Source organism: Neomonachus schauinslandi, chromosome 7, assembly GCF_002201575.2.
Source record: "Neomonachus schauinslandi chromosome 7, ASM220157v2, whole genome shotgun sequence".
Taxonomy (NCBI): Eukaryota; Metazoa; Chordata; class Mammalia; order Carnivora; family Phocidae; genus Neomonachus; species Neomonachus schauinslandi.
In genome coordinates, this window is record NC_058409.1 from 19,153,147 (window position 1) to 19,178,700 (window position 25,554).

The window sequence follows — 25,554 nt, forward strand, 5'->3', positions numbered from 1 at the left end:
TAAATGGAGACATTTTTATATTAAGTTGACTTACATTTTTGTTTTGTTTTGATAAAATTGCCTGTGATATATCATTACTTAGTTTTTATGCTATGTGTGGACTCCTGTATCTTTAAACCAAGTGTAGGGTATTTTTTTGTTTGCAAGTCACTGATTATATATAAAGTAATAAAAATGGCACCAGCAAAAAGTAATTGAATATTTTTAGGTTGCGTAGCATCTTTGAATATTTTGGTGTTTGCCTTTTTGAGAATGAACTTAAAATATTCCTCTTTTTTTTTTTTTAACATAGAGGATATGATTCTCTTCAATAAATATACTTCAGTTCCTTAATATGAACAGTTAAGGGGGTGAGAAAGAGGAAGAAGAAAAACAGGAAGAGGAGGAAAAGAGGTAGACAAAGGGCAAAATCATTACTAGGTGCTCAGTATTTATTGAAATAAACCTTTTATTTGCATGATTTACATGTCATTTGCTTCATTAAATATCTGTGAGCCCTGGGAGGTTAGTAACAGAACTGGAATTTGAACCCTGGTTTTTGGATTCTGTCAAGTGCATTTTCCTCTGCAATGAGCAGTTAAAAGGAAGATGAGGAATGCGTAGGGAGCCATATGCAGGAAGAAGATGCAGAAACAAACGTCAGTGGGTTATATCCCCCTCTTGTGGGCTCTTTAATTATTGCCATTAAAGACATGTATTTTCAGAGCTAGAAGCTGGAATGGAAATTTTACTCTTGGACTTGTGTTCCTAGCCATTTTAGTTTGGGTAGTTTCTTAAAACATAAATTGAAGGATTATGCCTACTATTTCTGTTCTTTAATAGTGAATGGTCTTATGTACTTAAGAGAGTAGAGTAATATTGGTAATAAGTTTTCATATCAATTGATATTGATACCTTAGCACCAGCTGTTAAAATACTGCACATAAATTAGCTTGCCTTGCCTTTTGCATCTTAGTATGTTTAAGAAAATAGTTTTATTAAGCATAAATCTTCTAGTTAGTTGTCCTGAGTGGCAAGTTTAACTTTTCATGGGCATTTTTTTCCAGAGACATCCTTGGGATCATCGTTACACCAGTTTAGAAAAACGACGACTGTTCAGTGTACATAGTTATCCATGATTTCATGGTACTTCTATGAGGCTTCCAGGCCTTGTCTTGTCTTGAGAGAAATACGTAGCTATGCCGCTGATAAGAAACAAAAATCTTAGGGCTTTAGGTGCTACCCCCACTTCTGTCCTTGGTTCCATCTCAGAAACCTTCTCATTTGAAAACAAAGGCAAAAATTGGTCTGTTCACATACCTGCTCTGGGACAGACCCGGGGAGGTGAGTTAGAACACTTCACATGGCCCCGATGTCATGCAGACTTGTACCAGGGCAGCCACGGTAGGTAACTTGGTTTTCTGTTATTTGTCCCCACAGGAGATCAATGAGACCAGAAGGAAGCATGAAACCCGCTTGGTAGAGGTGGATTCTGGACGTCAGATTGAGTATGAGTACAAGCTGGCTCAGGCCCTGCATGAGATGCGAGAACAGCACGATGCCCAAGTGAAGCTGTACAAGGAGGAGCTAGAACAGACTTACCATGCCAAAGTGAGCGGTCTCCCTGAGCGCCGGGAACGCTTACTGCGCTCACCCGCAAGCATGTGACTCGATGTCCGCTTGCTTCCAGTTTTCTTTAATGAGTCCCCCTAGAGTCTCTGAAAATAGAAAATGGACTTAAAAAAATTTTTTTTCTGTAAAGTAAATGTTACTAGAAATTATTCAAAGAAAGTAGGGTTATTTCACTCTTATCAGAGGTAAGGGTTTCCTTTTTTGTCTGATTGATCGCTTGTGTCATGTCATAGTAGTTAAACCCAAGCCTCTGAAAACACTTTTCTTCCCATGGCACATTGTAGTCACGCTGTCCTGCACATCCAGTTAACGGTGAGTGCCAGACCGTGCCTCATCTGACTTCCGTGGTGTCATTGTACAAAGCTTGTGAGCGCCACACTTTAGGCTTTTTTGAACAGAGGCCAAGTGGGAAGTCTCTGTTATTTCTTCCTCTGCCACTGTTATTCACTTAAAAAATATTCTAGAGACTTCCCATGTGTGTACATGCAGATCATGCAAAAATCTAACACCGAGTATAGGCTTTCCTAGTAAACGATTTTATCCTAGTGTATTAAATGTGGCATGATTTGATTAAAAAGAGTTTATCAGTGGAAGACTTAGAAAAATTAAGGTCAGGGCGCCTGGGTGGCTCAGTCGTTAAGCGTCTGCCTTCGGCTCAGGTCATGATCCCAGGGTCCTGGGATTGAGTCCCACATCGGGCTCTCCCTGCTCAGTGGGAAGCCTGCTTCTCCCTCTCCCACTCCCCCTGCTTGTGTTCCTGTTCTCACTGTGTCTCTCTCTGTCAAATAAATAAATAAAATCTTTAAAAAAAAAAAAAAAAAGAAAAATTAAGGTCATAGAGGTGTTGAAAATAATTTCTACTGAATGGCCCCAGACTATTGATATTGTGTTTAATCTTAACATTTTATGAATTAATTGGCTAGTGAAAGGGAGGGATCTTTGAAACCCTACCCTAAATTGTCTAGCACTTACTCAGTGCTAGGCATTGTGCTGGGCAGTGAAGGAGCTAAAGTCTAAGGGAGGATTGGTCAGTCATGTAGACTGTGGCCCCACAGAGAGCCAACAAATGCGCCTTGGACACACACAGAACGGAATGTTAGGGGCATTTGGAGAAATAGGATGTTTCTATCTAAGGGGCTATTCTTTGCTTCTGGAAAGAAGTGTTTCTATCTGGTGGGACATAATCTAAAATCTAACAGTACTTTCTGTTTTGGGTTTTATCTTCTATAATTAGATTTGTTGGATTAGAGATATGTGATGTTTATTTTCCTACAGACGTCACCCACAATTAAGTTGCTGCTACCCATTCTCCTTAGTTGCAGAATTATCTGACACATTAGAGATAATGGGTGCAGTATTTAAGTAATCAACTTTGGAGAAAGACCCAGGTGTAGTACCATTGTTAAGCTCATGTATTGGGAATTGAGCCTCAAGTCAAAGACTTTAAAGAGAATCTGAACCACGTCAGCAAACTTCATGATGCTTTTCCTGTTTCATCAGCCAGTTACCAGCAGGGCTTAGGTTTGAGATGAAATGCCTTGAAAGAATCACACTTCCTTTTTCATTTGTTTGAAGTCACTAGATACGACTGACTATTGGTTTGTTTCTTCTTTTAGCTGGAGAACGCCAGGCTGTCATCAGAGATGAATACTTCTACTGTCAACAGTGCCCGGGAAGAACTGATGGAAAGTCGTATGAGAATTGAGAGCCTTTCATCTCAGCTTTCGAATCTGCAGAAGGAGGTAAGTAAGCATCTTCCTCTAGGAAGAGTCTAAGTTGCACGTGAAGGCCACCTTCCTCACTGTTGTCTCCCTGCTTTGCTCTGCTGATGTCACTTTTCAGAGAGCACAGTATTTTCCTGCACTCTGGTTGCCCGGTGTTTTCCCGATGTTTTCAGTTGGCGTTGTATAAACGTTCTTTGAGCGCAACTGTTATTCCTAAATTAATAGATTACCCAGAGCTCAGGAGGTTTCCCTCGGGAAGTAACATGCTGGCTTATTTCTGGGGCTTACCCCTGGACCCAGATTTCCTGACCCATCTTGCAGGCTCATCTGCACATGGCGCTGTTCCTGACGTACTCCTTTTTCATCACATTTGGAAACCATAATAAGAAAAACATGCAAAAATTCTTTGTGAGTGGTAAATGCTTTGCTATTCTAGACAAATTCTCTTAGTGTTTGAACTCCTTACTAATCATAGGGTCATGGGAAGGTAGCATTGATTGCATATTAAGAATTTAGTAACTACTTCGGTCATCGGTACACCCGAGTGACAAATGATTGCATCGCTGGATGTGCCGACCGAGTGCCTGTGAGTATTTGATGGTGCAGTCTAGGTGCAGCTTTGGCAGGTGTGGACGCTGCTTGATACCGGTTTCAGTCTAATGGTAGTGTTGATGTGGACACAAAGTACATAGACACCACCTGAGTACTGAGAAGGCTTTCCTAATCTGCTGCTCAGCTTAATTACTTGGGAAGAATCTCCAGCTTCCTTTTCCCTTCAGGGAGATTTTTGTTGTTCTAAATTTTCTGTGTAGGAATAAACTTTACTGTTGGATCCTATTGGCTAGTATTTTGTTGAGAATTTTTGCATCCATTTCATCAGGGATATTGGTCTGTAATTCTCCTTTTTGATAGGGTCTTTGTCTGATTTTGGGATCAAGGTAATGCTGGCTTCATAAAATGAGTTTGGAAGTTTTCCTTCCATTTCTATTTTTTGGAACAGTTTCAGAAGAATAGGTATTAATTCTTCTTGAAATGTATGGTAGAATTCCCCTGGGAAGCGATCTGGCCCTGGGCTCTTTGTTTTTTGGGAGATTTTTGATTACTACCTCAATTTCCTTAGTGGTTATGGATCTGTCCATGTTTTCTATTTCTTCCTGGTTCAGTTTTGGTAGTTGATACATCTCTAGGAATGCATCCATTTCTTACAGGTTATCTAATTTGCTGGCATAGAGTTGCTCATAATATGTTCTTATAATTGTTTGTATTTCTTTGGTGTTGGTTGTGATCTCTCCTCTTTCATTCATGATTTTATTTTATTTTATTTATTTATTTATTTTTTAAAGATTTTATTTATTTATTTGACAGAGAGAGACACAGCGAGAGAGGGAACACAAGCAGGGGGAGCGGGAGAGGGAGAAGCGGGAGAGGGAGAAGCAGGCTTCCCACTGAGCAGGGAGCCCGATGCGGGGCTCGATCCCAGGACCCTGGGATCATGACCTGAGCCGAAGGCAGACGCTTAACCGACTGAGCCACCCAGGCACCCCCATGATTTTATTTATTTGGGTCATTTCTCTTTTCTTTTTGAATGAGCACTGGGTGTTATACGCAAACAATGAATCATGGAACACTACATCAAAAACTAATGATGTAATGTATGGTGATTAACATAACATAATAAAATAAAATTAGAAAAAAAAAAGAATAAACTTTATTTATTTATTTTTTTTAAAGATTTTATTTATTTATTTGACAGAGAGAGAGAGCGAGAGAGGTAACACAAGCGGGGGAGTGGGAGAGGGAGAAGCAGGCCTCCCGCAGGGCAGAGAGCCCGATGCGGTGCTCGATCCCAGGACCCTGGGATCATGACCTGAGCCGAAGGCAGATGCTTAACCCACTGAGCCACCCAGGTGCCCCTAAACTTTACTTCATTCTTGATTAAGCTCTTCTTTTTGATTTTTCTTTTTCTTTTATTTTTAGTAAAATGTTTTTCTGATTATAAAACTGAAGACATTGTAGGAATTTAGAAAATAAGGCAGACAGTGAAGTCCATAAAATAGGGTAATGTAAACAAAATTAAAATAGAAGCTTTTACATTGCCTACCACGTGTACTTTATTATTTGTAACATAATTTAAAAGATTATTTTACACATATTTTGTCCTGATAGTATTTTGAAGTTTTCATGTAGCACTAGAGCTAGAAGGGACCTTTTGAGTTCACTCACTCAGACACAGACCTAGGTGAGTATAATTACTTGCCGAGAAGCTGCAAGTTGATAGATGGGTTTCTCTCTTAGTTGCCAGTTTTTCCCTTTACCCCTCACTCTTCAAAGAATCTTTTTTCCATTGCACCTTTCTAAAAAATAGGCCCCTGTGTTCTTACTCTGAGTTGACCTTTACTATTCTCCATTTAATAAATCATACTCTAGTTATGTCCTTTCCTTCAATTTCCCATGTCCCTACTTTTTTTTTTTTTTTTCTTTCTTGGCTGCTGCATATTCTCCTTGATGATGCTAGCTATAGAGGTTTTACAGATTGGGGCGGGGGTGCGGTCTGAGACTTGCCTGTAGTTAGATAGTGAGAGGCTGGGAAACTTGGTAGCCACGTTTCCTGACTCAGGTTCAGGGCTGTTTCCCTGTTGGCTTGTAGGTTCTCTTCCCATCCTTGCAAGTTTTTTTGGTTAACTTCTGGTTAGTGGTATTTAAGCGATGTTAGGCAGGGCCTTGGGGGTTTCCAGGAGCTAAGACCTTACGAAATAGGAGAAGCACCTTCTTCAGCCAGAATAGTTTTAAATTTCTCTATCTTTGGGGAGCTGGGGGGAGGGGGAGGGGATGTCCTTTCCTCTATTCATTACTGATATCAGATTTTATGATAAATAATATATCTTGAGGAGTATCTTCATTAGTTGATAAACTTTAGCCTCTTAGATCATGAGAAAGGAAAAAGCCACCCCTCTCTATTATCCCATTGTATATCTTAATAGCATTTGGTGTTGGGTCATACCAGTTTCATCGTGCTGCCTCTTAGGACATATAGTTTCCTTTTGGTTATGTGACTCACGTTAGTGAAGTGCTTCTTAAACTTTATTTAAAATAGACATAACCTTGGGGCACCTGGCTGGCTCAGTTGGTAGAGCGTGTGACTCTTGATCTCAGGGTTGGAAGTTCGAGCCCCATGTTGGGTATAGAGTTTACTTTAAAATAAAAAAATCTTAAATAAATAAAAAATTAAAAAAATAAAATTGGCATAGTCTTTAAAATGCTGACTCCAGAAAACATTTTTTAATAATATAGAGATGGTAGCAGTATAATGTTTTGGAGTTAGGAGTTTCATATATTGCTTATAGCATTTCTGTTATTTCGGTCTGGATTTCTGACTGGCCAAATTAATTGGTTGGTCACAGGTCTGTTTGGCTTGCGGAAGACTCTTCATAGGCACTTTGAAAGCGCCTCTAAGTTTTGTTTTTCTAACACCCAAACTGGAAACTTCTGTCGTAGCTAGACCATAATAACCTAGTACAATTATGTTACTTACCTTAAAATAAGAAAACCAGGACTGTCAAGTCAGTTATAAGATACTTGAGAGTGAGAGGTGGGATCTTACAGATAACTAGTTAGACCTCTTCATTTTTCAGGTGTGCCACTGGCTTAGTGAGGTTAGAGTCTGCCCAGAGTCTCAGAGGTACTTGTTGGCAGACTCGGGAAGAAGGGTCTAGGTCTGTCTCTCACGTCCTCTTCTTTGTATTTTCGCTACATAACAGGTGTATTGAATTGTACTGAAAGTACAATTCGGATATTTCTAAATGAGTTACAGTAACTTTAAAACTTTTTTTATACCTAAATTTTGTTTTTCGCCACTTACAGAACTCTGTAACATCAGAGGTAGACAGACGTTTTGGGGTCTACAAATCTAGGCTCAGATGTTACCTCTGAATCTTGAGTACTTCATGCCTTTCATCAGCTCTCCTTTAGATTCCACCTTGTTGCTCCTCCTGTCTACCTCCCGCATCAGAAATACAGTGAAGAGGTTGATTGAAGGAGAGGCATTTGAACTTAAATTTTAGTAGAAGCCTGTGAGAAAAAAAAATGGATTTCTTAGTTTATAGCATGGTTTTTGCAAATGCAGTTTAAGTGTAAGTTCTCGAGGCAGGAATTATATTTAGGATCACTCTTAAGTTGAATGCCTGCTTCCGATACAGAGTGTCAGATGCTACTCTGTTTTTAATTGAGTGATTATTTTTAAAGATTTATTTATTTATTTATTTGGCAGAGAGAGAGACAGCGAGAGAGGTTCCGGAACCCAAGCAGGGGGAGTGGGAGAGGCAGAAGCAGGCTCCTGGCCGAGCAGGGAGCCCGATGCGGGGCTCGATCCCAGGACCCCGGGATCATGACCTGAGCCGAAGGCAGACGCTTAACGACCGAGCCACCCAGGCGCCCCTGAATGATTATTTTTAAATAACCTTTTTACTTTGACATAATTCTAGATTTACAGAAACATGAGAAAGATAGTACGGCAGGTCCCCTCTGTCCCTCCTGTGGTTTCCCCCCATTTTAACCATCTTACGTTCTGGTGTATTTGTCAACACGAAGACACTATTTTTGGTACATTACTATTAACTAGACTCTAGACTATTGGGATTTTACCACATGTTCAGTTGCTCTTGTTTTTCTTTTCCAGGGTGCCACATGTCTTCTCTAGTCTCCCCGGTCTGTGACCGTTTCTCAGGCTTTCCTTGTTTTTTTATGACCTTGGGAGCCTTGAGAACTGGCCACTTATCTGTGTATTGTCCCTCCATCTGGGTTTGTCGGGTGCTTTTCCCATGAGACTGGGGTTATGGGTTTTAACTAAGTGCCCTTCTTGACACATTGTATCAGGGATCACATGACACCCAAGGACATCACTGGTGATACTCACCTTCATCACTGGTGAAGGTAGTGTTTGCCAGGTTTTTCCATTGTCAGATCACCCTTTCTCTCTTTCCGTACTCTGTTCTTGGAAAGCAGGTCACTGTGTCCACCTCACTCTTGAGGGTTGAGGACAGGAAGTAAGCTCCACATCCTGCAGGGAGTATCTACATTTATTAAGTGGAATTCTCTGAAAGATTTGTCTCTTCTTTCTTACTTATTTATATTTTATTTGTCCATTTGTTTATATTAGTATGGACTCATGGATATTTATTTTATACTTTGGGTTATAATTCAATACTGCCTTCCTTTATTGGCTTAGGTGGCTCTGTCGGAATGCCTATTATGTCCCCCCTTTTTTGAGCACTTCTTTATTTATAGGACTATAAGATGCTCCAGGCTCATCCTCTGTTTTCCCTGCTACAGCCTTGGAGTCAGCCATTTCTCCACGGAGCCCTGGTTCTCTTTACTGGAGAGTGGTCCGTAGCATGTAAGGTCCGGACGCCCAGTGCCTCGCTGGTGCTGGGGTGTCATTGCTTCTAGGCCCTCTTGTGGTGGAGCTAGGTAATACATGTGGGTATGCCAAACCGTGTTTACACACTCTCTGTAATTGTATCTCTGTCCACTTGTATTTATATTAAACTAAACCCATCGCTTCTTGGCCTTTTGGCTAAGATCAAGTGTAGTATATTAAACTAAACCCACATTCATACAGATGTTTCTGACTAACCCCATACCACCCCATACACAGGGTTCATTTTTGGCTTGCTTGCTTGCTGATCTGTCACTTTTCTCTTTGAGAGTGAAAAACCTGTTTTCTACCATCCTGTTTACTTGTTTATCCCCGGTATAGATGTAAAGCACTTTCAAAATTTTAAAGCCATACCCCTGTGAGAAATACGTGGACTAACTAGAGTGTAGTGTCTCCGCACAGTGCAGATTCTCCTTTTGATATTTAGTCTTCCAGGTTTAATTTTTGCATTGTACATGCCCTTTCTCTCCTGCTCTGATGCTGCTACTTGTGATTCTAAGGGCCTGAGCTATCCGTCAGTCTTTTTGAGTTGATTACCTTTGTCATTTTCTGAGGCTACTGAGATGAATTCAGTCTTGGGAGAAACACGGAAGAATAATTACCTAGCGAGACACAAGGTTTCTCAGATGAACTTTCTGGCGCAGGTTGTGCGATTTCTCGTTTTTAAAATACCAAATACAAAGTTTCTAATTTACAGTGATATCTTCCTGTAAACATAGAACACTGTGTTGTATATAGTCTCTGCAAGCTGACTGAGCATGAGCGCACAGCATTCTACAGGGGACACTGTGCCTGAGTTACTGGAACCCGTTCCTGTGCTTTCTGAAGAGGCCCAGCGTTCTCCACAACATCCTTTCACCTGCCCTTAGGTTTCTTTAGTCGGCGTGTTTCATTTTTAGTTAATTTCTACTTTTGAGTGAAATGGCTTGTAGGGGGCTAGACTTGACTGTTAACTAAAACTATAGCTTTTAAAATTTTGTTTTATTTGGCCAAATACAGAAAAATTATATGTACATTTATGACACTTGCATTTGATAAATTTATCTCTTTCTAAAGTCTTTTCATAAGCCAAAACTTTCCTGAAGTTGTATTTTGTATTGGAGAAATTTTGGTTTTTAACTTCTTAAAATCTAAGTCTCTTTTGCGTTCTAAAGTTAGAGATTCCTTCAGGTTCTGTTTGTTTTCCCGTCCAGGAAATGGTTTAAAAATAGCTGCTTTGTGTTAGTGTTGGAATGTTCCTAGAAAGTAAATGTGTTCCCTTGACTCTGAAGTCTAGAGCATGTTTGGAGAGGATTCAGGAGCTGGAGGACTTGCTTGCTAAAGAAAGAGACAACTCTCGGCGCATGCTGTCTGACAAAGAGCGGGAGATGGCGGAAATAAGGGATCAGATGCAGCAACAGCTGAACGATTATGAACAACTTCTCGATGTAAAGTTAGCCCTGGACATGGAAATCAGTGCGTACAGGAAGCTCCTAGAGGGTGAAGAGGAGAGGTAAGCGCCTCAGGTGTCCCTCTACCTCACAGTCTGCTTCTTGCCCCCACCCTTTTTATTTAAGGAGTAATAACTAGGATTGGGCCTTTGCAAAAATTTTAACATTTAAGGCAATTTCAGGCAATTTAAGGCAAAATAAAGTATTTTCTCTGTTATTTTTTAACATCTAGGTGTAGAGGTAAATAGATACGGATCATATTTCTACCAAAACAACAAAAAATATTGTTTAAGGAATCTTATTAACATTATTTTAAATGCTGGACTGTTGTAAGATATGGAGTATTTTTCTTGAGCTTTTGATTATTTAATATTTTGTAAAATACTTGGTTTTCTGAAAGAGACGTTATAGTCACTTTTCAAATCTGGTTAGTGTATAAATCCTTTGACACCTGTTCTTAGAAAAAGTTTCTAAGGGAAAGTGTCTGATTTAGAATGAGAAGCCATTCAGTTTCATTGTTACATACATTGTGATTGTAGTTTTATGAAAAGAAAACACAGGTATGAAAAAATTAGGAAAAGTATACTAAACATAACAGTGGTTGTGCTAGGTGGTGGTAGGTGGGTTGGTTCCTGCCCCCGTGTTTTCCACAATTCCTGCATAGTGATTATATTCTGTTCCTAGGGAAAACATTCAAATTAATTACTTTTTTAAAGAATAGTGTGATGCACATGCTAGCACAAATAAGCTTATCTTAGTTAAGAAGTATATCGGCCTCGTCCAGCAGATCTTCAGTAATGTTTTGCTTTAGAAATGCACGTGCAGGAAAAGAAACGCATGTGCAGGATATTAATGTCCTTTTTTCTGAAGTAGGAAGGGCATAAGTGTCTTATAAATGGAATGTTTGTTTTTCCCATGTAGATTGAAACTCTCTCCAAGCCCTTCTTCTCGTGTGACAGTATCCCGAGCGTCCTCGAGTCGGAGCGTGCGCACAACTAGAGGAAAGCGGAAGAGAGTCGATGTGGAAGAGTCAGAGGCGAGCAGTAGCGTTAGCATTTCCCACTCGGCCTCAGCCACCGGGAACGTCTGCATTGAAGAGATAGATGTTGATGGGAAATTTATCCGCCTGAAGAACACTTCCGAACAGGTGAGAAACAGACCCCCCTTTTCTCCAGGAAGGCTTTGCTGACTGGTAGATGATTTCGCAATTGCCTTAATGCCTCAGACTTTATTTGGATTCGTAGTCTTCACAAGAATGAAGGAAATTATATTCGTGAAGTAAAGTATACCTTAAAATAGGAGGCAGAGGAGATGGTACGCTTAGTGGTTTAAAGGTTTTCTTCCTTAATGTTTCTTTACAGAGCCAGAGCTTTCTTCCACACTTGGTCATTCTTGCACAGTGGCCTTCCTAAGGATGAGTTACTATCAGTGCCCGCCCTAGCCAGACTTGTGGGAAAGTTGGAGTTGTGACTGTAAATGGGAGGAACTCTTCCACAGCTGTTAACCTCGGCAAAGGAAGGGAATGCGAGCCCAGACTCAGATATGTGCAGGGGATATTTTTCTCTCTGAATAAATGAGTGAATACTAATGATTTAATTTGTGTGAAGAATAGTATGGAGCCCTATCTTGAAATTATTTGTTTAAAAGTAAACAAAATATTCATAGGGCATTCTGAGGTTTCGAGCTGGGGTCTTTGAGAGTTCAGTAGTGAAGGTCCTCCCTGGCTAGGCATCATGGAGCTGGAGGTCGTGGAGGGGGGTGTGAGATGGTGCTGGAAGGCAGGTCTGGGGGTTCGTGGAGGTGCAGTGGGATGGATGTCACTTTCTGAAGCATGTGTTCAGGATTTGTCACATGTTGTTTGTGAAAAGCGTTCCTTTTCTCTTCTGTCTTGTGTATGGATGAGTAAATAATTTGGATGGGCAAAGGAAAGCTAGCAGTTCACGTACTAAAGAGAATAGGCTCCAAGCCCTCTTAGTCACGACTTTAAAAGCCGAAGAACAACAGTAGCCTCTGCTGCTCCATTGTTGTAGTTTGGCTGTTTTCAAAAGGCATGACAGCCCTGTGCTGAGTTATTCTAAAGCTGGCTTTCAGCCTGGTTTATTCTTGTCTTTGAGTTAGAGGTGGGTATAGATTAGTGCAGCTAGTTGCTTTAAGTACCCTGCACCTTTCCTCAGGTGCCCGGCAGCCCTTGGCAGGTTGGGGACCAGAAGTGATAGCCATCACTTGGGACTGGTCATTGCATCACTGACCCTTTTTCAGCCCCTTATGCTTTGAGGTAAGGGAGTTAAGTGTGGGCAGAAGTGGGATAGGTGCAGAAGAAAAGGGTTATATTTTCTTCCATCGGTTTTTAAGCTTATTTGCCTGTATTTTTTTTAAGATTTATTTATTTGAGAGAGAGCAAGAAAGAGAGACAGCACGAGCAGGGTGAGGGGCAGGGGGAGAAGCAGGCTCTCCACTGAGCAGGGAGCCCAAAGCAGGGCTCGATCCCGAGACTCCATGCTGGGACTCCAGGATCATGACCTGAGCTGAAGGCAGACGCTTAACCAACTGAGCCACCCAGGCACCCTTTTGTGTCTGTGTTTTTAAAGCTTAAAGTAATCAAATATTAGATGTTTATAATTGTGATTATGACTGCTAGATTGTATTGTAAATATCATAGACCCACCCAATCTAGCAGTGAATATGGACACTTAGTTTGGTTTACATCCCTTTTCGTCCAGTTTTGTCTTTTTTAAAATTAAGTACCTTAATATTAACACTGCAGCATTGTTGAAGATACTGTTTTGCTAAATGACAAAACCATGTTTTCTTTTTATGGTAGGAAAATAGGAATCCGGGAAAGATAGCCACAGAGCTGTCTTAGCTTAACCGCCTGTGTAAATTCATTTGATTAGCCATCACTTTCTGTATACTCGATGTGACCTTGTTTTACTCTGTTTATGAATAGGATCAGCCAATGGGAGGCTGGGAAATGATCAGAAAAATTGGAGACACATCAGTCAGCTACAAATATACCTCAAGATATGTGCTGAAGGCAGGCCAGACTGTTACAGTAAGTGAATTTAATCATCATTTAATTTAACTTCGCTGTCTTAACAAACAGCTAAAGTGATTCAAGAAAATTTTTGGCTTAAAGAGAAGCATTTTAGAAATGGGCATTAAAACATCTTTAACATGATTAGGGAATTACAAGTGCTATTAAAGATTTTAAAAATTCTGTCTTATTGAGAGCGGTAATTGACTATTAAAAGTGAAAGTATTGACCTTTGAATTCTTTTTATTTTGTCTACTCCAGTAGATATAAAACAGCTGTCTCTTGACTGATAATTGTAGCCCAGTCTGATTCAGGAGATACTGCTTGGCATAAAGAGCTATTAGGAGGATAATCTATTAATGCTAAGGTATGCCTTAACACAACAGTCGTCAGCCTTGGGTGACCCTCAGCATCATCTGGGTAGTGTTTTGTTGTCCAGGTCCCACCTCACCCTTAGTCACCATCTCTGGTGTTAGATTAGGGACTTAATGTTTTGAATGAAAATTATTAAGTGATAGGTCCTGATGTAATGAATCACTTTTTAAAACATAGAGAGGGTAACATGGTTTTTACATAGTGTTTAAGTTTCTAGATTTAAAAAGAGATGGGCTTTGTGGCACTCTGACTCTATTTTGAGTTCTAAATGGTTCACTGTTGCTGTGTTCTGAAATGCCACGTCTTTAATAGTCACTAAATATCATAGCATACTTTTTAGAGAAGTAGCTTCATTGAGCAAATACAAAATTCCTTTACTTTTACTTAGTAAATAGATTTTGCAAACAATGTGTTGACTTCGATATAGATGTGAAAGAAGTCCACATTTTTATTCCTGAAGGATATAGAAGTGACGGTCTCTTTTTATCAGTTCCTTTTAAAAAATGTTAAACACATATTTTAAAGTTTATGATTGATACACATCTTATTTTGTTTAAGATCAAAGGCTCAAACTGGTTAGGACTTCTCTGTTAAATAGTGTGTCATAGAGCTTGATACCACATTGTGAAAACATCAGATGCTAATTTTGTAATGGTAAAAAATGGGAACAAATGTCCTAACCACGCTGTTCTTTCTTCTCTTTAGTAATTATTACGGTGAGAGAAAATTGTTCAGTCCTATTATGTGTCTTATGGAAGCTGCATAATGTGGTGGAAAGAATCTGACATTTTAATTCAGAAGTTTTAGATTTGAGTGTGCTCTCTCTCTCTCTCTGAAGTAATGTGAAACCATTATGCCAATCATCTGCTTTTTCCACTAGATATAGTTCCTCAGGGACCAAATAGATATATATACTATAGGTCTAGTGGAGAACTCAATTACCATGTGAAATGTAATCCTTTTTTTTTTTTTTTTTTTTTTTTAGTAGCTAACATTAAATGTGATAAGCTCTTTGGAACATGGTAGTGATAAGTAATCTTACTATAAAATTGTACCAGGCAATAGCAAAGATCAGTTTAAAACTCTAGAACACAGATAAGAGAAATATATGTATATATTTTAAATTTTCTTGTAGGGGCGCCTGGGTGGCTCAGTCGTTGGGCGTCTGCCTTCGGCTCGGGTCATGATCCCAGGGTCTTGGGATGGAGCCCCGCATTGCCTCCCACTCCGCCTGCTTGTGTTCCCTCTGTCACTGTCTCTCTCTGTCAAATAAATAAATAAAATCTTTAAAAAAAATAAAATAAAATTTTCTTGTAGCTGCATTAAAGAGAAGTAAAAAGAAAGGTATGAAATTAACTTTAGTACTATATCTTATTTAATGCAATGTATCCAAAATACTATTCTTTCAACATGTGATCATTATAAAAAATTATTTGTCAGATATTTTACCTTTTTTTTTTCGGACTAAGTGTTCAGACTTAAAGCTATGCTCGCAGTACCATCTCACTTTTGGTTAGCCGTATTTCAGATGCTCAGAGGCCACGTATGGCTAGCATATTGAATAGGCTAACTCTGGAACATAATAGTTTTAGATTAAATTACCCAGTAAGGTTACCGACATTTTATGATTATTATTAACACTAAACCAATTCTATGATTCCATATGAACCATGGTGAAAAAGTGTTGCTTGAAATTAGGAAAACACTAACATTCCACATGACCTAACAGCCTGGATCCAGTTGCTTTTTGTTTTATCCCAGTAAACGCTCCCTGTCCCTTTCTAGTTGTAATGCTATTTCTAGTCTTCCTGTTGCCATCATGTGGCCATTTATATTGTGAAATAATTTATGGGGTGTAAAACTTTTCTATTTTCATATGGTCTTTTAGAAACCTCAAGACTGGTGGTAGTATCCTATACATGAGGACACCGAGGTTGGTAGAGCTGGAGTGATTTGTCCAGGGTTCACACCTAGGTTTTCTTTTTTTTTTTTTTAAAGATTTTATTTATTTATTTGAGACAGAGAGAATGAGAGAGAGCACATGAGAGGGGTTAGGGTCAGAGGGAGAAGCAGACTCCCCGCCGAGCAGGGAGCCCGATGCGGGACTCGATCCCGGGACTCCAGGATCATGACCTGAGCCGAAGGCAGACGCTCAACGACTGAGCCACCCAGGCGCCCCACACCTAGGTTTTCTGACTCACATTTTCTCCACTCTGCCAGTACTCTTTTGCCAATAAAATGCATTAAAAATATAGCAGAATTTCCTTGCTTATGAGAAGGGAAAAGTAATTATTTGTTGGCCTGTTTCAGTAGTAGTCCTGTTTATCATTAATTAATGGGTTATTTGTTCATTCCCTGCATGCGTTCTGGAGTTCAGTCTCAGACGCTCCTGGGGTATTGTAACACTGCCCCTTGTTGGAGACGTACCAGTTTCTATAAGAATGTTCTAGATGGGCTGTCTGCTGCAGATTTTTTGAGAGGAATTAGTAGGATCGCCTCACTGACTGCTGTTGGCCGCTGGAAGATACCTTTGGAAGAGCGGCCCATAAAAGCCCTAACAGGGTGCTGACAGGGAGAGCTAATCCTTGCTCAGTGAGCCAGCCCTGCTGTGCGGCTAATCCCCTGTTCTTCACAGCAATCCCGTTTCTGCCCCATTTCATGGATAATGAGAATAAGGCCACTTGCACATGTTCAGCTGACATGTCGAGGGGCTAGGAGGTGAATGTAGATAATGTCACCTCAGATCCCTAGGCGTTAGCATTCCCATTTATCGGATGGGGAAGCTGAGGCCTCAGTAGGTTCTCCTGGACACACAGCTAGTTCGTACAGCAGGTCTGAAGCTGGGACACAGTTCTGAGACTTAGAATCAGGGGTTCAAGTCTCTTCGTTATGTTGCCATCACTGGGATATGGGAGGGCTGGGTTCTGGGTGAACTGATGTCCTTTCTTTTTTCTAGATCTGGGCTGCAAATGCTGGTGTTACAGCCAGTCCTCCCACTGACCTCATCTGGAAGAACCAGAACTCATGGGGCACCGGTGAAGATGTGAAGGTTATACTGAAAAATTCTCAGGGAGAGGTAAGGCCGTTTCGTCAGGATCACTCCAGTGTCTGTTGCACTCGAAATTCCCTTGTGCAAGTGTGACTTCTTTTCACAAGTCACATTGAAATGTGAAGTGACTGATGGCTTACACCAGACCAAGGTTGCTGAGTAAATCAAAGTGAAGCTGACTTCACGTTTTAGGAGTGAAATGGGAGGGTATCGTGGAGCCCTGAACGTGAGCACAGGCTCTGCTTTCTGCCTCCCCTGCCCGCTGGCTTTGTCACTTCTGGCAAGTTCCTTCGCCTCTCTTAGCCTTCTCATTTTAAAATGGGGGATAATAATAAGACAGGTCACAGAGCTGTGATAATACTAATGTAATGAGTATAATATAAGTGAGATGCCCATTGGGAAACGCTTGGACTGTATCTATCTGGCCTCTGGTAACTATGTTATTAGCTGTTAGCTATGGTCCTAGCTCTCAGAATGTTTGTGAAACTCTTGAGTTTGAAGACTTTGGAGTGTACATCTGCTTGATGGTTTTGCTTTCAACCTGTCAGCCCTAGATTCTCATCGAAGAAGCTTCCCTGCCCTCACGTCACGTAAAGACCACCTGTGCCCTTCGCACACGCGCACACCAGCCCACCCCACCCCCCGCCCCCCAGAAACGGGGCTCTGTGAAGGGGGCAGTGGATGCAGGCCAACTTGCAGCTGCCCCTTCAGGTTTCCTTCTCTGCTCCCGTGGCGCCAACTGCAGACCTCTTACCCTGTCGTCTGGTGCTTGGCCCATTGGCCTCTTTCACTAGAGTCCTAAGCACATCAAGGGCAAGGATCTATTCTGATTTTCGCTGGCACATAATAGGCATTCAGTGAGAATTTCCCTGGCTGAAAAAATGTTAAAAATTAAACACAGACCGTCCCTTAAGTTCAGAGAAATAAAGTAACTGACAGGATTTGCCATGGGGTCCGAGGTGTCTGTGTTCCCAGTCCTCTGCCTGGCGGCCTTCCCATCCGTCCCTCACTGGACGCATCTGCTGGTCCTTGGACTGCTCTTCATTCGGAGTCCTTGTCCACCGGGGAGGAGTTCCCTTGATCTGAGGCCGAGCCAGGAAGGGAAGCGGCCTGTGATTCTTCCACCGTAGACCTCGGCACAGTTGTGTGAGACTAGGGGGTGGCTCTGGGGAATTCACCCCCAATACCCGACCTGGCTCTCAGGGGAGGGGCGTCGTTGACACATGCCGTCAGTCACTCGCGGGCTTCAAGCTGTTGGGTCTTCCTCCGCTCTCCCTGCGGAAGCCCTTGCTTGTTTCTTGTGTTGGGCGCATTGGGGTCCTTCCCCATCGCTGCTGCCCCCTGCACTGACCGCGGCTCTGGTGCTGGACGCCCCCCGACGTCGGCATTGGCGGGACACGGGGCTCCGGGCACGGCCTGTGATGAGGGGCCGTGCAGACGCAGCAGGCTTTTGTGCGCCCTGGGATCAGTCCTCATCTCGCCCTTTGTTTCTCTGTGAAAACGTATGCAGGTTACGAGAGATCTTGTAGGAGGGGTTTGCAATGTAGCAGGTTGAAAAGCCCCCAAAACATCTTAGATGGAGTGGCCTGTGAACAAGCAGATACCACGAACGGGATGGAGCTTGAGATGGTGTTACACTGATGTCTCCTCAGAGCCGACTAAAGCTCAGGTTTCCCTTCATAATGTAAACCCTTGAATATTAGATTATTTGGTTGGTTGGTTTGGCTGTTGTTTTTTTTTTTAAGATTTTATTTATTTTTTATTTGAGAGAGAGCGAATGAGAGAGAGGGAGTACATGAGAGGGGGGAGGGTCAGAGGGAGAAGCAGACTCCCTGCCAAGCAGGGAGCCTGATGCGGGACTTGATCCCGGGACTCCAGGATCATGACCTGAGCTGAAGGCAGTCGCTTAACCAACTGAGCCACCCAGGCGCCCGGTTTGGCTGTTGTTTTTAACCAACTTCTGTCTTCTGCTTGCTGGGCTCTATTAAGTGACTTCGGTCAGAAATGAGGAAAGTATCAGGAATACGGTTTTTATGTCTGTGGTTGTCAGACAAGTCACATTTGGTATTTAGTCCTTTAATTCTGAAACCATGTTTCTGAGTAGGTCCCAGGCCATATTTGCAACAATCCAGAATCACCACCATAAAGACCATTGTTCTGTAAGATTGTAGATAATTGGCTTAAGTCAGTTTCATTTTTTACGTGTATTTTCCTCTTGCTGAGGCATTGAAAATGTCAGAAAATGCACTTAAGCTGTCTATAATGGGAATATATGGGCTCACACAACCAAAAATCCAGAGATAGTGGACTTGATCCAGTGGCTCACCCAGTGTCCCCAAGGTTCTTCTGTGTGTCTGTTTTCTGAGTGTCTTCCTTGGTTGCTGCAGGATGGGTGCCGGATGCTCCTGGAGGTGCATCGTTCGAGGTTGGCTTTTTGTGGGCAAGAGCCTGGTTCCCTGTGAGTTTCCCATCCTGGACTTTGCTCGTATGTACCAGCTTGGGTCACAGGCTCACCTCTAAACCAGTCCCTGGGAGGGTTTAGAGGACAGAGTTAGCTTGAGCTGCCTTCTCCCCTCCAACAGCTGGATCCTACTCTGCTCCTGTGACTCATGTGTCCCATCTCCATGGGAGAGAGGGGGACCCAGCTAAAACTGGGGGCTTTGACAAATGAGGATGGGGATAGTGGACGACTAAAAACAGCAAATGTTGACTGGCTAAAATAGAATGTTTTTCTTTTTTTTTTTTTTAAGATTTTATTTATTTATTTGCCAGAAAGAGAGAGAGGGCGAGTGTGAGCACAAGCAGGGGGAGTGGCAGGCAGAGGGAGAAGCAGATTGATGTCCTGCTGAGCAGAGAGCCTGACGCGGGGCTCGATCCCAGGACCCTCAGGTCATGACCCGAGCCGAAGGCAGACGCCTAACCGACTGAGCCACCCAGGCACCCCTAGAATGTTTTTCTGTGCGGGAAATAAGAAAGCAGTCTCTCTGTACCTTCTGAAATATAGTCATAAATGAAACTTTTGTATATGTGAATGACTACTTAGGTGTACAGAGATATCATAGTTTAATGGTCGGCTCCTCCACCCACAAAAACCGCTCTGATCTGTAGGTAACAATTTGCTAATTTCTGTGGCGTAGGTATCCCGCACTCCCCCCGTGGGGACTTCAGGCTGTCAGCATGTCGTGACTGAGCAGAGTTGGAAGAGGTGAACTCATCAGCTGGTGCTGGCTGGCCTCTGTGTCCTCCTGAATCCTGTCCCTTTATGTGCGCAAGGCCTTAACAGGGACCCACAGATAATACATTTTGTAGACAGATCATTTATGTGGGTCTTTTAGGGCACTTGATAGGGCTGGATATCTTGCTGCGAGGAATTTTTTTGATAAAGACATTTACCTACTAGCACCTTGACTAATAACAATTTCCTGGGCCTCAAACTCCCAACAGTTTTTGGTTCTAAATTGGTTTTATGATTTTTCTATCCATTTTTAGACATTATTTAGCGTACTTGTTTTTCTCTACAGGCTTTCTGCATTAGATTAATTGGTTTCTAAGTGTCATCAAATGAAAAGTGCTTAACAACATGCTTATGTTAAAAGTAGTTAAATTGAATTAATTTCTGATTAACTTTGTTGGGCAAATTGCTTTTTCTGAGTTTTGCATTTGAGGACAACGTTCTTAAGTCAACGTTCTTAAGTCACATGCTTTAAGAACCCGCATTTCCAGATGAGGTGTATACACTTGTCACCAGCTGCCCGAGCTGGAATGTAAGATTCTCTAGTAGGTTTTCTTTGACTTTTCTTGCCTCATTTTAGGATGAATTATGGAAAGCTGGGTACTCTGAGATCTTTATGAGAATTCCTTTTTCTGTTTTGTGTGCCGCCATCCCCCAATCGATCTCTTACTTCGAAGCATTATAATTGAACTAAGGATTCACATGCTTTTTTGTCAGTGTGGGTTTGGTCACAGCAGGCTGATATTTGGGAAATGGCTGTTTGTGTGTGCAACCACTGACTGAGCTTCCAGAGTTGAAGTTTCTGGCTAATGGAAACTCTCAGAATGGTCCATCTTCTTTGGCCATGCAACAGTAATCAAAATTCCCCAGAAAATGCTAGTGTACACCTTGCTTCTTCCTTTGTAAAATATATCCTTGGACATGTTTTAAAATGGAGCTCTCATTTGTACGACACGGTGTTTTTGGTTTTCTTTCTCTGCTATTTTAAACTAGCTGGTTGTGTGTTAGATTCCAGATAAGCTTTTACTGACGTCATTTTAGCATCTTCGTTGGTGGAGTTCTCTTTCTTGAGTGACCCTGGGATTTGGTACAGAATAAGGTAGCAGCTCTGTGGCACTCTGCAGGATGCGCTCATTTACTTGCTGCCAGCTCATCAGGTCAGCCTTCTGCTCACACAGAGACTCTTCTGCTGCATTGTGTAAGTCCAGGAGCGTCATCTGCATGTGAGCCTTTCAGCAGGGAATGGAACTGGTTACGTTCTCTCGTGCCTCCAGTGAGTGACGGGACTGTTTGCTGCGTGGAATACACGGGAGCTGCTTCACTAGTGTGTTGCTAGCAGGGAGTGCTCATCTGTCTTGATTCCATTTCCCAAGAGGAACCAGTCGCTGAGGGTGGACTGTTGTCACCATGGTCCCCAAGATCACAGCACTTGGCCTTCACCTTCATTTTATTCAGCATTTATTTAGTGCCTTCTTTCTGCTAGGAGCCAGGATCTTGAAGCTGAATTCATGCTGAGTGTTATAAAGAATCCAGTGTGCTATATGGTTCAGAGAGTTCTCAGGAGCAGAATGGGATCAAAAGCCGGGGAAACGTCGCAGCAGGTGTTTCATGCAGGACACCAGTAGTTCCCCTGCCGGGAATATTGAAAATCTAAGAGCTGCTACCAGTTATGCAAAATTTCCTGCTCAGTAGCTACAGCTATCGATGAGCCACTTTTTTCTTTTTAAAAAAATAATCCCTAATGTAGGAAAGATGCGGTTTCTAAAAGCTAAGCAAAGAAAAGTTCCCTCTCCCCGACTGCCTTTGTGATTTTTAAGTGTAGTTTTAACTTGAGATCGAGCCACTCTTGTTTTAGGAGGTTGCTCAGAGAAGTACAGTCTTTAAAACCACCATCCCCGAAGAGGAGGAGGATGAGGAAGACGCGCCTGAAGTGCTGGCAGAGGAAGAACTTTTCCACCAGCAGGTATTACTCTAATATTTTTAAGTTTCATTGACAGAATTATATAAAAAACAAAATCAATAGTGAATTTGGTTTTTTCCCCCTGTTACTTGATGAACCACGTAAGTGATTGGCCAGGTGGGTTTGGTTCGTTTTTCCTGAGGGGATATTCAAGATAGCGCGGTAGAATACTGGAAGAAAACGTTAGCCCTTCTTTTAAAACATTTGTTTTCTTATGTCACATTTCAGTTTTGTTTTATAATGTACCTAGGACTTGTACATCTCTTATAAATAAGTATATATGGGCTGGAATGCATGCTTAAAATTATTGAAGAGTTCTGTGATAGAGAAGTTTAGATCACTAAATTAGAGTATCTGCATATAAACTTTAAAAACCAGAGTAATGTTCAACTGCAGTGGGAAACAAAATTCTTGCTATATTAGGTTCCTAATCATCTAATTACAAGATAGATTTTAGCTGATGCTTGGGCTTTTGAGAGCCCTTGAAATAAACTCCAAATTTGATTTTAATTAATTAAATTGGAATTATTAATAAGTAATAAGCCTTCAGTTTATGTTCTCAAACTGTTTGAGTCAGATGGTTAATCAGAATTCCTACTCTTATCCTTCTAAGACTTTGTCTGTGTGTCTGCACATTTATAAATCTCTTCGTTTTGCTTCATTGGCCCCAGTCCTACTCCCCAAAACGTTCTCGTATGTGGTTGGCCGCCAGGGTTGAGAGCCACCTGAAGTGGGTTGTATGAGGTAGAATGAATTTTTGGATACTTCCTGATACATTTTGGAGGACTATTTAAGAACAGATACTTTAGGCTTAGCTTGAACAAGAAAACAAGGACAAGATCCATTTCCTGCCCTTACTGGGAAGCATCATAATGCCCGAAAGTAAAGTAACAGTGTAAGAGATACCTCAGGGTGCGGGACAAGTGGCTCAGAGTAGGGGCTGGAGTGGGCAGATGCTGGAGAGCTAAGGCCGCCAGAAGAGCTGACAGGATCTCTGGGAAGTATGCTTGTCCAGTGTTTGGAAGGACTGGCAGTTGCTTGGGTAGCAGGAGACAGCCCGTGGTGTTCTGCGGGTGTTCGACTTACCTTTTGGCTGCCTTAACACACACCCCGAGGCTTAGTGCCTTCGAACAAGTATTTCTCACTTGCCGTGAGCGGTGGTCTGGCTGCGCTCAGCTGGGCACTTAGCTCTTGCTCCACGTGATGGAGAGTGAAATTAATGATGCGGTTGCCCCCAGCTGCGATTGTGGCTGGGGCTGGAAGGTTCTCCTTGTTTCTCTCCATGTTCCTTTATCTTTCAGTAGTTTAGCCCAAGCTTAATTACAACATGGCGGCTGGCTTCCAGGAGGGTGAAGGAGAGCGCCAGATCTCTTAAAGGCTAGGCCCATATTCTCTTAGCCAAAGTGAGTCTTGAGGCCATCTCCAGTCCTAGTGAGGGTAAGCAGTCGTCAGCTCTTGATGGGAGGAGAGGCAGAGAATCTGTGGTGATCTTCCATTCACCGCAGGGGATGTGTCAGGACTTATGCGCCAAGCATATCTGTCCAGTTGTATTGGAGGGTGTGTGTCAGACATCCAGGGAATGGGGAGCTCGGGGGTAAGTGTGCAGTCGGGATGCCTGGGCAGATAGCTTCTGCACACTGGAGCCAAGGAGGCGCCGACGCCGAATCCGCAGTTGACTCCAGCAGGGAGACTGCAAAGACACGGAGGGACTGTGTGAATGGAGGTTCATAAGGACGTAGTGACAGAACTTGAGCGGGGCGAGAAGGAAACGAAGTCAGATGTGTGACGCTTTTAGCTTTTGTTGAGCAGAGTAGGTAATGATTTCAAGGTTTGAAAGAGGGAGGACAAAAGGGTAGATATTTTGACTTTGCATTAGAGAAAGGGTCCAGTGGCCTTTCGAATTGATTAGAAGGTTTTTTTTGTGACCTTCAACAAGCCAGTTTCAGTCCAGTCCGGTGGTCGGTAGGTCTCAAGTCAGACCGTGAGGCTTTAAGGAATTAGTGGTAAAAGAGAAGAACGGAGGGAGCCATTTTGACCTCACATTTGAGGATGAAGCCAGAACACGTGCTTTGGGATGCGTAAGCGGAGGACGCAGCCAGCTGGAGTCCCTGATGTGGTTCAGAATGGAACCCGCTGACCTCCTGTTTCCCAAGTTATAAAAGGAGGTTATTTATTGAACAGCCACTTTCAACTTCAGCTGCATATTATAATTACTTAGGGAGCTTTAAAATTACATGTAAATAGATACCACTTCCCCATTTAAATGAGAAATTCTCATTTAGTTGATCTAGGGACCTAGATCAGATTTTTTTTTTAAGCTCCTCCGGATCTGAATATGCAGCTGGGGTTCAGTGTCGCTGTTCTGGAATTTGTTGGAAGCAGTCTGTAAGAGAAGGTTACAAAGGGTAAGTGGGAATGATAAGGGTTCATTTGAAGTCAGGTAATACGGATTTGTCCTGTCTCTGCCTTAGTTGAAAGTACTGTCATCTACTTTCATAGCACCGATTTTTCTTTCTACTTTTCCTCATCAGGGAACCACAAGAGCATCCAATAGAAGCTGTGCAATTATGTAAACTTCTCAAGTCAACGGTCTTCCTCAAAATAAAGAAGTATGGTAATCCTTACCAACATGCAGTGCAGAGCCTTCTCAGAAGCACAGAATATTTTTGTATTTCCTTTATGTGAATTTTTAAGCTGCGAATCTGATGGCCTTAATTTCCTTTTTTGACACTGAAAGTTTTGTAAAAGAAACCATATCCATACACTTTGTTGCAAGATGTGAATTATTGACACTGAACTAACTGTGTACTGTTTGGAAAGGGTTCCTCAAATTTTTTGACATTTTTTTGTATGTGTGTTTTTTTAAGTTCTTACGAGAAGGGGACGGGAGGGTAAATAAACCACTGTGTGTCTGGGCATAATCTGAAGATTGCTCCATCTGTATTAGCAATCTGCTCTTGATTACTCTCTGCTATATATAATGGTGCTGTGAGGGGGGTCATTTTTCAATATATCAAACTTTTGTACTGAATTTTTTTGTAATAAACAATCAAGGCTTCAAAAATTTTTTTTAATAGAAAAGAGAAATTTTGTAAGAAGGCAATATTAACCTAATCATCATGTAAGCACTCTTGGATGAAGGATTCCACAAAACTTTGTTTTATGGTTACTTCTTCTCTTAGATTCTGAATTCATGCGGGGATGGGGGGGGTGGGGAGGGAAGGGTTTCTCTTAAAACGCATTAGCTGTGTTTTTAAAGATAGTGTAACTTGCTTTAATTTCCTATGTTACATTAACAAATAAACGCTGTTTTAATATTAATCTGCTGTCTTTTTTAACTTTAAAAGCCCGATTTTGGGGGGAGAAAAATACTGTTTTAGTTTTGCTTTTCGTAAAAATAATTTGGCTTCTTGTTTAAGCTAGTTGTTTCTTTAAGCTTTGGTAATGAGGGAGATAAATAGAGAAATACACTGTCCTGGTGTCTTCCCCCCCTTTTCAGTACTGTTGTCATTAATAATGGTAGTAACAATAATAAAAGCAGTGATAATAGCTAATGTTTTGGAGCCAGGCATTGTGCTCAGTGCTTTATATTTTTGAGCTTATTAACAATAAGACCTTTCAAAATCTCTTTAAATAGGAAAGCCAAATGGGAACAGGGACAGTGGCAGAGGACACTGAGGAAGACATTCCTCTTAAAGGAAGAAG

General features: G+C 41.8%; 1 protein-coding gene and 1 pseudogene across 3 annotated transcripts in view; both read left to right on the forward strand.

Annotated features, from left to right (window-relative positions):
* Positions 1-25,050, forward strand: part of LMNB1 (lamin B1) — a 58,170-nt gene extending 33,120 nt beyond the window's left edge. For 2 of the 3 annotated variants that reach the window (XM_044916701.1, XM_021701767.1), the window contains exons 4-11: positions 1,420-1,590; positions 3,228-3,353; positions 10,041-10,261; positions 11,121-11,346; positions 13,147-13,251; positions 16,565-16,684; positions 21,745-21,852; positions 24,381-25,044. In XM_044916701.1, the coding sequence (XP_044772636.1) occupies positions 1,420-1,590; positions 3,228-3,353; positions 10,041-10,261; positions 11,121-11,346; positions 13,147-13,251; positions 16,565-16,684; positions 21,745-21,852; positions 24,381-24,422 (1,119 nt within the window). In that variant the 3' untranslated portion in view covers positions 24,423-25,044. Of the gene's footprint in view, positions 1-1,419; positions 1,591-3,227; positions 3,354-10,040; positions 10,262-11,120; positions 11,347-13,146; positions 13,252-16,564; positions 16,685-21,744; positions 21,853-24,380 lie in introns of all 3 variants that reach the window. The other variant, XM_044916700.1, reaches the window with a different exon arrangement.
* Positions 8,888-8,972, forward strand: LOC123325472 (annotated as a pseudogene).
* Positions 25,051-25,554: the final 504 nt, after the last annotated feature.